Genomic DNA, 13,223 nt, shown 5'->3' with positions numbered 1-13,223 from the left:
AATTATTTGTAAAGTCACTCAAAAATTGCTAGAGACAGCTGACCTTCTTAGCCCAGCTCAAGTTTTGTGTTCTACAACTCTTGTAAGTTTGTTCAATTGTCTTTCTTTTTTTCTTTTAAGACATTTATTTCAGTTGCTATTTATTGAACACCTGCAAGGTACATGATAACGTTTCTGAGGTGCTGGTGCTTTTTTGTGTTGTGTATTAATGAAGGTACTCAGAAAAGGAAATCCCTGAATAGCTGCTCTAAACCTTCTCGGGCCCCTTTTTGCCCCCCCCCCCCTCACAGCAGACGACTTTGCTTCCCACTTTCCTGAGTTCCTCTTTTCCCCTCCTTCATATCTCAAAACCCATATATAGCTTCATTTATCCTCTTCTTTGAGTCATTTTCCAAAGGAAAGGGGTCCCTTTTCAGGTCTAACCCTTCTAACTTTAATTCCATTTCCTCCATGAATCCTGGAGAGTTGCCTAATTGATGATTTCTTCCCTCTCACCTGTCTTCATTCTCTCCCTTTCTAATTGTTCTTTCTCTGCTGCCTGTGACATGCCAAGTTTCCCCATTTTTAAAATGACCCCTTGAGTTACCATTCTATGTCAATCTTCCCTTCTCCTGCCAGATTTCTAGAAAGAATGTTCCACTACTACTTCTCATCATTCATTCACTGCTTAACCTCACTATTGTGCTAAAACTGCCAGGTTACCAGTGACCTCATAACTTAAAGTCCAGTGATCTTTTTGGAGTGAATTCCTATCCTCCTTTACCTCTCTGCTGTTATTGACACTGTTGACCATCCCTTGATCGTGGATCACCTCCTTTGGCTTCCTATACCACTACTTCATCCTGGTTCCTAGACCTGCCCCCTAAGCGTGAAAGACCCCCACACATCTATCCTAGGCCTTTACTTTTCGCTCCACATGCTGGCCCATGGCAGTTTCATCAGTTGCCAGTCTTACCTCTACACAGATGATTCCAAAATCTGTGTGTCTTTGTCCAAATTACTATCTTTTCTCCTCCTCCCAAGTTAACCTGTTTCTGTTGAGGACATTGCCGTTCTTCTAGACACCACAGTTCATAACATGTGTCTTAAAAATAGGGGAGATTGAATGAGACGTAGCAAATGTATGGATTTGTTCTGGTTAACTGTGCCTATTTCTTTCAAATACAGTTTTCTCATGGGGTGGGATTTAGGGTTGGGCGAAGTACGTGATGGTATTGCCCAAAAAAAAGAAGAAAAAGAATTAGGGGTTCATTGAAAAGAGGAACAGAAAGAAATTCAGAAGGAAACAGATAAAGAGGACAATTTCAAAAGTAACACATTGAATCTATTATATACTTTTAAAAATAAGCTGTACATAATAGAAGTTTGTGGTTTCACATAGAATTCACTTGTTCTCTTCTACTTTATATGTTGAAATGATCCCTCTTTGGGTGTTAAGTTCAATATTAAAAAAAAAAAATAGATGAGATTGCTTTTCTTTGGTCTTCCCAGTATTTCAAGGAGGGAAAAAATACTTGAATCATTTCCTAGTCTCTCTCAAGGTTAGTGAGATTCGGCCACAGAAGTTGAGTAAGAGCTGGATTTAGAAAGGCTTATTATTAACAAATGGAGACATTTAAAGGAAGTAGTAAAAGTTCCACTCTCTATGGTCCAGCTTTTTGAGTCATTCGTGAATGACTAGAAGATAATAGCAGAGAAATCTTGGCATTTATTGGATAAACTGCGTTAGAATCTTTAAGGGGGAAAATTGTCCATCAGAAGTGGTTTTCCTGCTCTTGTTCTCTACAAGCACTGATGTGACTCTAATTGTAACATCTATAAAAAGATTAAAACCTTTTAGAGGGAACATTTCCCTTTGCTCATTTCTGACTAGGCAGATAATGATACAGGCTTAGCTGTGCTGTTCAGTGTCTAAAGACCCTTTTGGATCTGTTCTGTTACATTTTTCTTTTTAGCCAAAGTCTCAGTGTAATTTTAGAATTATTCATAAAGTATACCAAGTACTACTTTTTCATTTAATCTGTCTACTATCAATAATAATGGCTATGAATAAACTTTTCAAATAGTAACTACAAGAATAGCAGAAAATTGAACCCTTCAAAAAACTTGACTTTAAACCTTCAGAAAATAGAGACTATGTATGTGTCTGGTGTCATCCAACATGGTGAGTTTATCATCTTCAGTGTTCCTGTAATACCATTTTGATCTGAATATTGCTTCCTAAAATAACATCTCTTTGAAGACAAAATATTTAAGTTCAAGAAAAATTGTTATTTCCTTCCACTCCTTTTTTGGAGACAAGAGTATTTAGACCTTCAGAACCTGAGTAGGATTTTTATAGCTAAAGAGGAAGCCCGCAGAAATGGGTCATACTTATTTGCCTTCTCTTGTATAGTTAAACTGATACAGTAACTGGTAACGTTTCTATATGAGTATTTTCATGTTAATGAATGTTTTTCATACATGTTAACAGAACCAGAGAATGTATACCTCAGAAACAGAAGAATGCTACAAAGAAGATATCTCCAGTGACCCAGCAGTAAATCACTTACCGTTAGTATGAAAGTTTTTCAAAATTATTAATAAATGCACCTGCACCTTTCAGAAACAGAATAATCTTTTACTGACAAAAAGTTCTGTCATATAGTTTAGTAAATCTGGGGTCTGAATGTTCTTTTGAAATGAAATTTGTTGAAATCACAGAGCCAAAAAAAAAAATTTTCACTTTCTTACACTTTTAATTGTCTTCTTTGTTGGCTCAGCACAAGAAACCTTTCTAGGATTGGCATTCTTTTCCCAAAAATCATGCTCTTTACTTTCCAAACTGAGAGTTGTATTGTAGTGATTATTCTAATAATGTTTTTTCTTAAGGCATAAATTGTCCAGTTTATAGAAGAAATACTGCACTTATTCTTGAATAGCCATGTGATGCATGCTATATTTTTGGGCTGGACAAGTTACTGTTTTAAAATATATTCCCATCTCCTACCTATTTTCTGCCATCCTCTCTCCTTCATGTATCATTTTAAAGCAGTTTAACCCAAGATCATCAAAGAATGCATTGTGAATGTAAAGAATGGAGTTGAGTTTAGGTTTATATGTCCAAGATGGTTGTTATTTAATTAACATAAAACTACCCTGGTAAGTGATCATAATCCATATTTAAATACTGGTTTTTATGGGTAAAAGTAGTATACTAAAATTACAATTTATTTGAAATTACAAATATTAGTGTTTGGACATGATGGAGAAAATCACATTTTTGTGGATCAAAGACGTTTAAATCTTGCATTCATTTTGAGACGAGACGTGTTCTGTTTTGATATGCTGGATATACAGTATAATTCAGACTGTACTCATTCAGAATTTGATAATTTGAGCATGTACAAATTTTATCTTTGAACCAACTATAAAGAGTTTACTGAAAAAAGTCTAAGTTAAATAGAAGTAGTAAATTAAAAAATAAATTTAATGCTGAAGGGACCTCAGAGATCCTATAGTCCAACCACATCATTTTAAAGATGAGGAAAATAAGGCCTAAAGAGATCACACAGATAGTCAGTAGTATTCTGAGCTCAAGTCCTCTGTCTCCTACTCTAGGACACTTTCATCCTCCTCCCGGTTTAAAAAAAAATGGATTTATGAGTTCTAGAAGATCAGGGACCATTCTAGCTGGATTCTTCCAAGCTGCAAAGTGATCTTCAGTCATCCAGCCTAATTCCCTTCACAGTGCATACAGGAAAACTGAGAATGAGAGCTGACTGACCTGAGCTTGCATAGATTAGAAGCAGCAGAGTTGACAGTCAAGCCCAGTTCCTCTCAGCCCAGACCTTGCATCTATTCCAGCCTACTGCCTCTTCCCAAATAAGGACCGACTACCTTAGGCCAAACAGTTCAGAATAGGTCCTGTTCTCTCTCTCTCTCTCTCTCTCTCTCTCTCTCTCTCTCTCTCTCTCTCCCTCTCTCTCCCTCTCTCTCCCTCTCTCTCTTTCTCTTTCCCCCCCTTCCCGCATCCCCCATACACAAAAAAATTTAGAATTCCATGTGCTACTAATGAGAAATTAGCCTCAAGGTGATTACTATTTTTTTTTTTAAACCTTGTGATGTGCAAGGACTGATTTTGATAAACTTAGCCCTTCTCAGCAATGCAAGGGCCTAAAACAGTTCCAAAGGACACATGATGGAAAATGCCATCTACATCCACAGAAAGATCTATAGTCAGAATGCAGAACAAAGCAGACTATTTTCTGTTTTGTTTTGTTTTCTCATGGTTTTTCCCATTTATTTTAATTATTCTCTGCAATATGACTGATGTGGAAATGTGTTTAATAGGAACGTATATGTGGAGCCCATATCAGATTGCAGGCTGTCTTGGGGAAGGAGTGGGGAGAAAATTTAAAACATATGGAACTGAATGTTGAAAACTAAAAATAATTATTTTAATAAATTGGGCAGGGGGAGGGGGATTAAAAATACAAACCTAAGGAGGAATGAAAAAACAAATGTAGATAGTCTGGCTAAAGAACTTTAGCGGGGTTTGGAGATGGTACTTTAAAAAAAAAACAGATATTAGGAAAATGTTGAAATTCTTATTACAATAAGATTAATGAATAAATTGTAGTTGTTACTTACTCATAGGCAACTTCCAAGGCGTATACCTATTCTGGATGCTGACCGAGAAGAAGCTGAATCAATTCAAGTAGAAGGTAATTGCCACCTCGCCAACGTTGCCACTCTGCTCATACCCCATCAGTGACTTCCCATTATTTTTAGAATAAAGTCTAAACTCCTTAGCTTAGAATTCAAGGCCATTCACTGTTTGGGCCCAGTCCATGTTTCTATCCTTTACTTTGTATTCCTTAAGGCAAATCCAGAAGTGGCTCATCCATGCATCTTCATCTTTGCTCATATAATTCTTCTTGCCTCAAGTGTCTTCCTTACTCTCTGCCTTATTCCCTGCCATCTATTCAGTTTTATACAGGTTCTGCTACCCTCAGTGACTTTTCCCTCCTTTGAATTTCTGTAGCATTTAATGCCTGTCCTCCTCATTTGAGATTTAAACAGAAATTCTGGGTAGTATACCATCAATTTTTCACGTGCCTATTCAGTAAAATTGTATGTTCCCCAAAAGATCATATCATTACTTTTTGTGTTTCCTATAACTGCTTTTATGGTGTCGTACAGGTAGATGTTGCTTAATATTTTGTTGGTTGATTTATTAACTAGTTCAGCTAGATTCATTTCTTAAAGGAATATAATAGACCTTTGAAGAGTTTTTTTCTAGGGGCCAAACAAAAATCTTTTCACAAGTCAGATTCATGTAACTAAGAAACCTAATGATAATATCGTTTTCTGAGATTATTCCTAAAACAGATACTTTTACAACCTATCATGAATGTAGAAAATACCTTTCTGGTCCTGTCATGTCTATGGAATATCCCATTAGGTAAGGGGGTAGGGAGGAAGGAGAACCTTGTAAATTAATTTATCTATTAAATCCTTAGGAGAAAGCTCTCCCATTTGTCTAGATCCACTGGGGATTAATAATGAGGCTTCTTCAGATGAAGAGGAGAAGCTGCCTGACAACATCTTACCAAGAAGTGTATCTGTTCGGCGCTGCAGTGTAAGGAAAACACGCACTGATACATGTCACACTGAAACCTTCGATCATTTAGAAATTGGTCAAACTAAAATGAAAATTAATTATTCACAAAGAGGAAAAAGAGAACAGAAAGGCAGATCCAGTGGGACGAGAAAATCTAAGTGTGCATCCAAAGGTAGGAAGAGCAGGGGGGGAGGTAATAAGACTTCTTCCAAGGAAAAATTAGGTGAGTCTATTGACTCCATCGATGCCTACGATTTTAATTGTGAAGAATGTGTTCATATCACTCCTTTCCGGCAAAAGAAAGTGGATGGTGATGGTGAGCAAGAAGAAATCGACATTCAGTCTGAGATGAACAGCTCTGAATCAAGTATTTCAGAACAGGATTCTGGTGAACTCTATGTACCTTTTAAACAAAAGTCCAAATACGCGCAAAATCCTGTCTCTCTCCTAAGCCCGGTTCAAATGAGGCCCCGATCCAAAAGGATGCTGTTAGAGCAGAAGAAGGGTACAAGTGAAACCCCCCCTGAGAGCTCTGTGAGAGCGGACAGCAGCCACTGCATCAGTAAGTGAAGCATTTGTTTGTCTACAGTTCTGATGTTGATGGTAAATGATAGTTTGGTGCTGATGTAGTCACCATATGTTTCTCTGGGGGAGGTTACAGAAGCACCATCTGTCTGGGGAGAGAGGGGGGGATTGTTCTGGCTGATAATGAGGGAAACCATTCCTGGCTTTCTCTGGCCCACTTCAAGCCAGTTTTTAAACACGTTCTCAGGCATATTGCACATAGCTTATTAGTGAAGACCACAAAAGCAGGGAAAAAAGTTTGGCAAAGAGATAAAGTTGGGCCAAAATCAAAGGATCTGCATGTATTGTACAAAATTACAAAGCTTATAATGGATTACAGACATAATTCAGCTTATCAAATTAGTGATATGTGTGAACATTTATGCTTCATCACATCAAGTGACTTGATAATCTTTACAAATCAGCCGTCTACTCTCACATTCTCCATGCTGCCTTATTAACAACTTCTCTTGCCTCAGCCCCCAATTCTGCTCCTCATCACATTTTCAGAAAATTATCTTAGTTCCTGTTTTGTTAAAAAAAAGATGAAATTCATCTCATAGGAGGCCCCTCAGTTTGTTACTGACCCGGAAACCTGAGTCTTGGAAATGGAAAGGAACTCAGTAGAGTCTTCTACCTGAATGATGACTGTCCCTCTACCATGCAGTATCCCTTGGCAGGTAATCAGTCCAGCTTTTCCTCAGAGGTTGATGATAGGAAGTGTGGAACAAAACCTCTTGGCAGCCCATCCCAGCTGGAGAATGTTCTATTCAGATGTTCTTTTTGTAATGGCCACCTCTTAGTCCTAGGTCTGCCCCTGGCAAAACCTGGGAGTACTCATAGCCTCTCTCAGTCTCCCCCTCTAAATCTCACCTAGCTTCAGTTTGCTTCAACCAGGTAATACAGTATAGTCATTTCCTCCCTCTCCATCCTCATTGTCTTCTCTATGCCTCTTCCAGTCTGCTAATGTCCGTCTCTAAGCAGAGCATTCCGAATTAATTAATTAATTGATTGATTGATTAATTAGTTCAGTCAATGAAAGTTTTATTAGGCACCTACTATGGGCCAGCCAATGTCTTGAGGGCTTGGAATACAGAGAAGGGCCCAGTATTCTATGTTTGGCCTAATGAGGAGAGAGTATGACAGACAGATGGGTGGCCACCGTCTTTCTGGATATAAGATGCCTCCTACAGAAAAAATGAGGCTTCTATAATTGTGACAGTATTGGCTTCTTTAGAGCTTTCAAGTCCCCTAAGGCCTCCATCACTCTAACCCTATCCCTCCAGACCTTTTTAACCTAGACAGCCTTCCAACCATCTCTCCAGTGCTGTGCTTGTGGAGTTGGGCTTTTTTTAATTACATAAAGTTGTCATTTGTCTCTGCAGCATTTCATTTTATCACTTCCAGAATGTCAAAATTTCTCTTGAATATTAACTCTGCCATCCAACGGATTAGATGTCCCTCCTGCATTTGTTTCATCTGCACGTGTGATAACATGCCATCTATACCTAGATCCAAGTCATTCAGTAGAACAGAGCCAAGGATAAGTCCCTAGGACAGTCCCAAGACTTCCTCTCTACTTGATTTTGCTCTTTTAATCCAATGATGTGTCCATCCTGGTCTGGCTTCCGATCTCCCTAATTGTACTATAACTAATCCTTATCTGCCTATCTTACCCACAAGCATTCATCGAGTGACTGTCCTGTGGCCTACTAAAAGTGGGAGTGCTTGCTGTACCAGACTCGCAAATGCGATTGGTCTCACATGACCTGATCTTGATGCTCTTCCTTACTGGTCATTCCTTGGCTCCCTTTCTCAGTGTTCACAAATCATTCCGTTCCTGACCCCTTCTGGAACTGGGCCAGGAATGGAAGGCACATCTTCGAGTCTGTAGTGGTGGAAAAGACCCACTTTTCCTGTTTGAAGACTGAGAGCATTGCTTTTCTCCAGGCAGGTGGTGCCTGTGCCAGCCTCTAGAAATTTTCTGAGGTCACTGACAGTGAAAACCTGAGAGACCATCCAGCTTAACCCACTTATTATTACAGATGATATAACTGAGTCCCTGATAACTTAAGTGAATTGTCCAAGGTCACAGGATAACATGGCCAAGGTTCAAATCCAAACTACACCGTGGTTACTCTGGAGCCTCACCCTGTCTGGGCTAGTGTCACCACATGACATCACATGTGTGAAACTGGCTATGTTGTATACCTGTCATTGTCACATTGTGACATTGTTTCCTGTTATACATCTGTCCGTGTCACTATGGAATCTTTTTTTTTTCAAGGCTTCAAGATGTAGTAACATGAACTTTGAGTGCTGCTTATTCCAGTCTTGCTATCCCTTTACTTATCTTGCCTGTCAATTCTCTGTTAATTACATTTAATTGATCCTTTATGTTCTGAAGATCTTCCTCCTCGGTTGAAAACACAGAAGTAATATAATTGAATAATTCTGCCTTCTCACTGTCAAATTCAACATTTATTAAGAATTTCCTATATGTAGGTCATTGTACTGTAGGATATCAAGACAAAAATGAGAGTCTCTGACCTCTGCTGGAGGGAAGCCTGAAATACATCCACAAAAGAATATAATTTAATGTAGTGAAGGAGGAGGAGACACAAAAGACACATCAAAGTGTTCTAGAAATTTAATTTATTATCCTGATAAAGTCTTTTTTTCTTTTAATATGAACCTGTGATTTTATCAGCCTAAAGAATCCTGGTATAGTAACACCCTCCATTGACAAATTGATTACTCACCTCTAACGGATAGCCTCAGGGAGCTAGCTGCCTGGGGCTCAGAGAAATAAATTGTTTGGACTCCAGGTCTTTCTCACTCCTAGGTGGCCCTACTCTCTGCTGTGTCAAGCTGCCCCTCAGCCTGTTAGTGTGTCTTAAACTGGGCTATCAAAAAGTTAATGTAATCCTCTTAGTGTGACCATTGACCCGGACCCGAGGAAAAAAATAGTAGGATGATTATTTGATTTGTATGGATGCTATAGCTGACATTTTCAGAGTGAAGCTTTGAAAAATGTTTGACTTGAATTATGTTATTGGAATGTCAATAGCAACCCTATAAGGGATTTAGTGGAGGTATTTATCATCCCCATTTTTCAGATGAGAAAATTGAGACTTCAAGAGGCTAAAGAGATGTGCCACATGTACTTCTACTGCCAGCTATCAGTTTATTCCTTGTACTCCTTCCAGTTTCATCTAAAAGTTATTTTGGAGATCATCTACCTCATTGGGTCTTGGGCCAAGCTTTGTACAGACTTCACTCCTTTTTACAGTTTTGTGAAGTGGCATCTTGTAACTTTCCACCCCCATCTTGGTAATGTTTTTTTAAGTAGATTACATCCAGCATCTGTATTGCCTGGAGCTTCTCTCTTTCTCCTGTGGCCTAGATCAAATGTTCACTGATGGAGGTGATTTCTGACGTCCTTTGTTATAGCAGCTGATTTATATATCAGTTAAACTTTTATAGATGAGACAGCATGGAGGAATGGATAGAGAAAGGTCCTCCAGGTCAGGAAGCCCTAAGTTCAAGTCCCACCTTTGTCACATACATGGGCATGGACACCCAGGATAGTCATTGTGCCTTTCCATACCCCAGGCACATCCCGAAGACCAGTAGGTGCCAAGCAGTCACAGATCTGCCAATGAATTTCTTCACAGGGGAGCTCCTACCACCAATTTGATCACATCCCAGTACTGAAAAGATCGTTTTAGGAGAAATGACTCCCTCTTTTTCAGGGTGAGCTGGTTTCAGTGGCCTGTGTTGGATCTGCTGGGATTGTAAAGTAATTCATCTTCCTTTAAACCTTTCTGTGCATTTGAAGTTAATTTTGACTTCGCTTCAGTTTAATGGAGCAAACTTCCCTTCATCCCCCACTTTCCACTTCACCTTCTGGCTGATGGCTCTCCTAACCAATTCTAACCTTACTTCCCTCACTCTCCTTTCCAGCTCTTCCTTAGACTTGGGTGCTATTATCTATGTCCTTTCTTTATGTCTTCAGTCTCTTTCCCTTGGCTCCTTCATCTCTGCTCAAAAACACTCCCTTTTTTTTTTCTAATCCTGCCACTTCCCCATCTTTTCCCTTTTTTCTGCCCCTCTTAAGCAATCTCTACTTAATTTTGTTACTACATCACTGGTTTGCCTCTAAAACTCATTAAAATTTGCCATGTGCTCAGACAGTTCTACTAAAAATTAGCCTCAAAAAGGTCACTAAATGGTCTGATTACTAAATCCAGTGGCTTCTCAGTCTTCCTCCTCTTTGATGTCTATAGCATTTACAAGTGTACAGCAGGTGGGTCACACTCAAAACAAACCCCTGCAGGCCACATTTATATGTTGTATTTTATTTTGTTCAACGTTTCCTAGTGATATTTTAATCTGGGCGTCACTTAGTGAGCCTGACATCTCTAGTCTGCACTATCCTTTTGATTCCCTAAGGCTTTATCTCCCATCAGATTTTCCTCTTTCTTAATCTTCTAATCATTTTTCCATCTTCCTCATGGTATCCCTTTTCTTTTCTTTCTAGCATTACCTGATGCTCTATCCTTGGTCTTTCTCCTCTTGCTGTGCTTTCTTCTTTGGTGATCCTGTACATTCCCATGGCTTCAACTGTTACCTCTATTCACATGACTTTGAAATTTATATATCCAGCTCTGACTTCTGTCTGTCCATCTGTGTGTGTCCCTTTCCCCACCCCACTCCCATATTAGATCAGGTGCTAAGTGCTGTTGATTTTTTTCCTAATGTCTCAAATCCAGCCCCTCCCACTGCTGCCTCCTTAATTCAGCTCTTTATTTTTGCTTTTTGAATGGGCTATACCTTTTGACAAACCTGCCTCCCTTTCCTCTCCTCCCCACAATTGATCCCACACACAAAATCTTCTTTATTAGTCTTTCTAGAACACAAATATGATCAGGTCACCCTACTACTTAAAAACCTAAGCTAGGTGCCCCCACCCCTACTTTCCACTAAACAGATCAGACTCCTTTTCCTTGAATTCAAGACCTCACACAGTCTTGAGTCCAGCCTATATTTCAAACCTCATCAAATACTCTTCACTTATTCAGTGCTCCAGTCGAACTGAACAGTTCACCCTGTGTCCTCTTTTCCTACCTTTGATCACCCTGTTCCCTGTGTCTTGAGTAAGTAACATGACCTTTTTATCTGCTTGTTGTTTTCCCCATGTTTCTGAACTCAACTGCCACATTGTTCATGAAGTGTTGACTACCCCCTACTCCAGCTGGATAGAATTTCTCCCTTTTCTTAGACCATTAGTATTCTTTACATACTTATCCTGTTCAAAGTTGTATTTTCTAAGTTCATGTCTTATCTTATTTGTGAGAACAGAACCAAAGTTGCATCAGGTAAACATTCTGACTTCTCTAAACTCAGATTGCATAACTGGAATCAATTTTAGGTTTTTTACTTTTTCTGGATCATTCTTCAGTGAATGTTCTCTCCATAGGTTCACCTTCTGAAACTCAACAGTCATTTCATCTCGGCTTGAAGGATGTCACCAATATCGATCAAACTTCTGGTGCAAAAAGCAGAAAACATTCCATTCCCTTCAGCAAGAGTGAAGAAAGTTCTGCACTGCCCCTGCGTAAGCGCAGGTGTACCCTCAGTGTGAATTATAAGGAACCTACACTTAGCGCGTATGTTGTAATGGTCTTTTTGTGGGGTGAGGCAGAGGGTTGTGGGTTTTGGGACAGAAGGACTGAGACTCACATTGTGATTTAATTCAACTGTGATTCTGATTTGAACTACAAAGGCTATATATGAATCTTAGAATTACTTCTAACATCTTATTTTATTTTCATAGAAAACTGAGAAGAGGAGACCCATTTACAGATGTATGTTTTTTGAATTCTCCAATTTTCAAAGAGAAAAAGGACCCTGGACAACGCAGATCTTCCAACAAAAATTCACTCTCCAAATACAATGAAGCTTTTGTTGGATGTTGTTGAAATTCATCTTAAAACTTCTTGAATGAAAAGAATTGATGGTGTTATTGGAACCAGAGTAGGCAGAACTATTAACATGAAAAGTTCTGCTGTTTAAAGCATCATAGTGCTTTAAAAACCTATCTTCAAACATTTGACATTGATTTTTTTTTCCTGCTGTAGATAAATAACTGGTCTTACCCTCTTTAAAAAGCTTTAAAAAATCTTTAAAAGCTTAAATGTATTATACTACCTAAAGCCCCTAGTTTCAATGAAAATTATATTTCCTATAGTAATTGTAGAGAAAATGGTGCTGGTTAATTAGACAGTCTTTAAATTAGTAACTTCAGACATCTTTGTTTTCCCCATATATGGGGAATTATAACTGAAATGTATTAAAAGACAGGTAAAGAATCATTCAGAGCTCTTTTTTTAATTCTTTTTTTTGTTTTTGTTTTTTGCTTTTTGGAGGGCAATTGGGGTTAAGTGACTTGCCCAAGGTCACACGGCTAGTTTGTGTGTTGTGTCCAAGGTTAGATTTGAACTCGGGTCCTCCTGACTCCAGGATCGGTGCTCTATTCCCTGCACCACCTAGCCGCCCCTAGAACTCTTAATTATTCAATTTCATTACCTGCTAACAATACAATTTCTGGTCACTTTGTATGATTTAATCACTTTGACTTTTTTAGCTTTGTATATATCTGCTTAAACTTTTAAGAAATCTGTTGCTTACCATATACCAGAAATAATAAAAATTTATAAGGTAGCCCTGCGACAATTGTCTTCTCCATTTAAAGTGCGTTTTCTTTTTTACTAATTGGAGCAGTTGTCTTTGAATTTTAATGTAAAAGATATCTTAGTAGTGAACCAAAGCAATGAAAGGTAAAATGACTACATACCTGGACATACTCAAAAGGAATGCCCCTTCACTTTTAGTTGTTTGGTATAGGGCTGGCCTAGGCAGCTTCCTCCATTCTCACTAGGAGCAGATCCTACCAGAGACACCAGGTTTCACCTTAAGTCAGTTTGCTTCAATGCAAATAAGATTGTTAATGTAACAAAAGGCTGACTGAATGAGCATTCACATCTTCCTG

The 13,223-nt window shown here is 38.7% G+C and overlaps 1 protein-coding gene across 9 annotated transcripts in view; it reads left to right on the top strand.

Moving 5' to 3' along the window:
* SGO1 (shugoshin 1) overlaps window positions 1–12,907 on the top strand; it is a 22,469-nt gene extending 9,562 nt beyond the window's left edge. For 8 of the 9 annotated variants that reach the window (XM_069088471.1, XM_069088473.1, XM_069088465.1 and 5 more), the window contains exons 5-10: window positions 1–82; window positions 2,474–2,553; window positions 4,639–4,706; window positions 5,505–6,167; window positions 11,652–11,841; window positions 12,009–12,907. The exon at window positions 1–82 is cut by the window's left edge. In XM_069088471.1, coding sequence (XP_068944572.1) covers window positions 1–82; window positions 2,474–2,553; window positions 4,639–4,706; window positions 5,505–6,167; window positions 11,652–11,841; window positions 12,009–12,153 — 1,228 coding nt within the window. In that variant the 3' untranslated portion in view covers window positions 12,154–12,907. The remainder of the gene's footprint in view (window positions 83–2,473; window positions 2,554–4,638; window positions 4,707–5,504; window positions 6,168–11,651; window positions 11,842–12,008) is intronic. The other variant, XM_069088472.1, reaches the window with a different exon arrangement.
* Window positions 12,908–13,223: the final 316 nt, after the last annotated feature.

The sequence above is a fragment of the Petaurus breviceps genome, unplaced genomic scaffold (assembly GCF_028583685.1).
Source record: "Petaurus breviceps papuanus isolate PSGF00001 unplaced genomic scaffold, PetGlider_PUasm1.0 185, whole genome shotgun sequence".
NCBI classification, from domain to species: domain Eukaryota; kingdom Metazoa; phylum Chordata; class Mammalia; order Diprotodontia; family Petauridae; genus Petaurus; species Petaurus breviceps.
The sequence above is the reverse complement of the archived record's forward strand: the minus strand, read 5'-3'. Positions and strand labels throughout refer to the sequence as shown.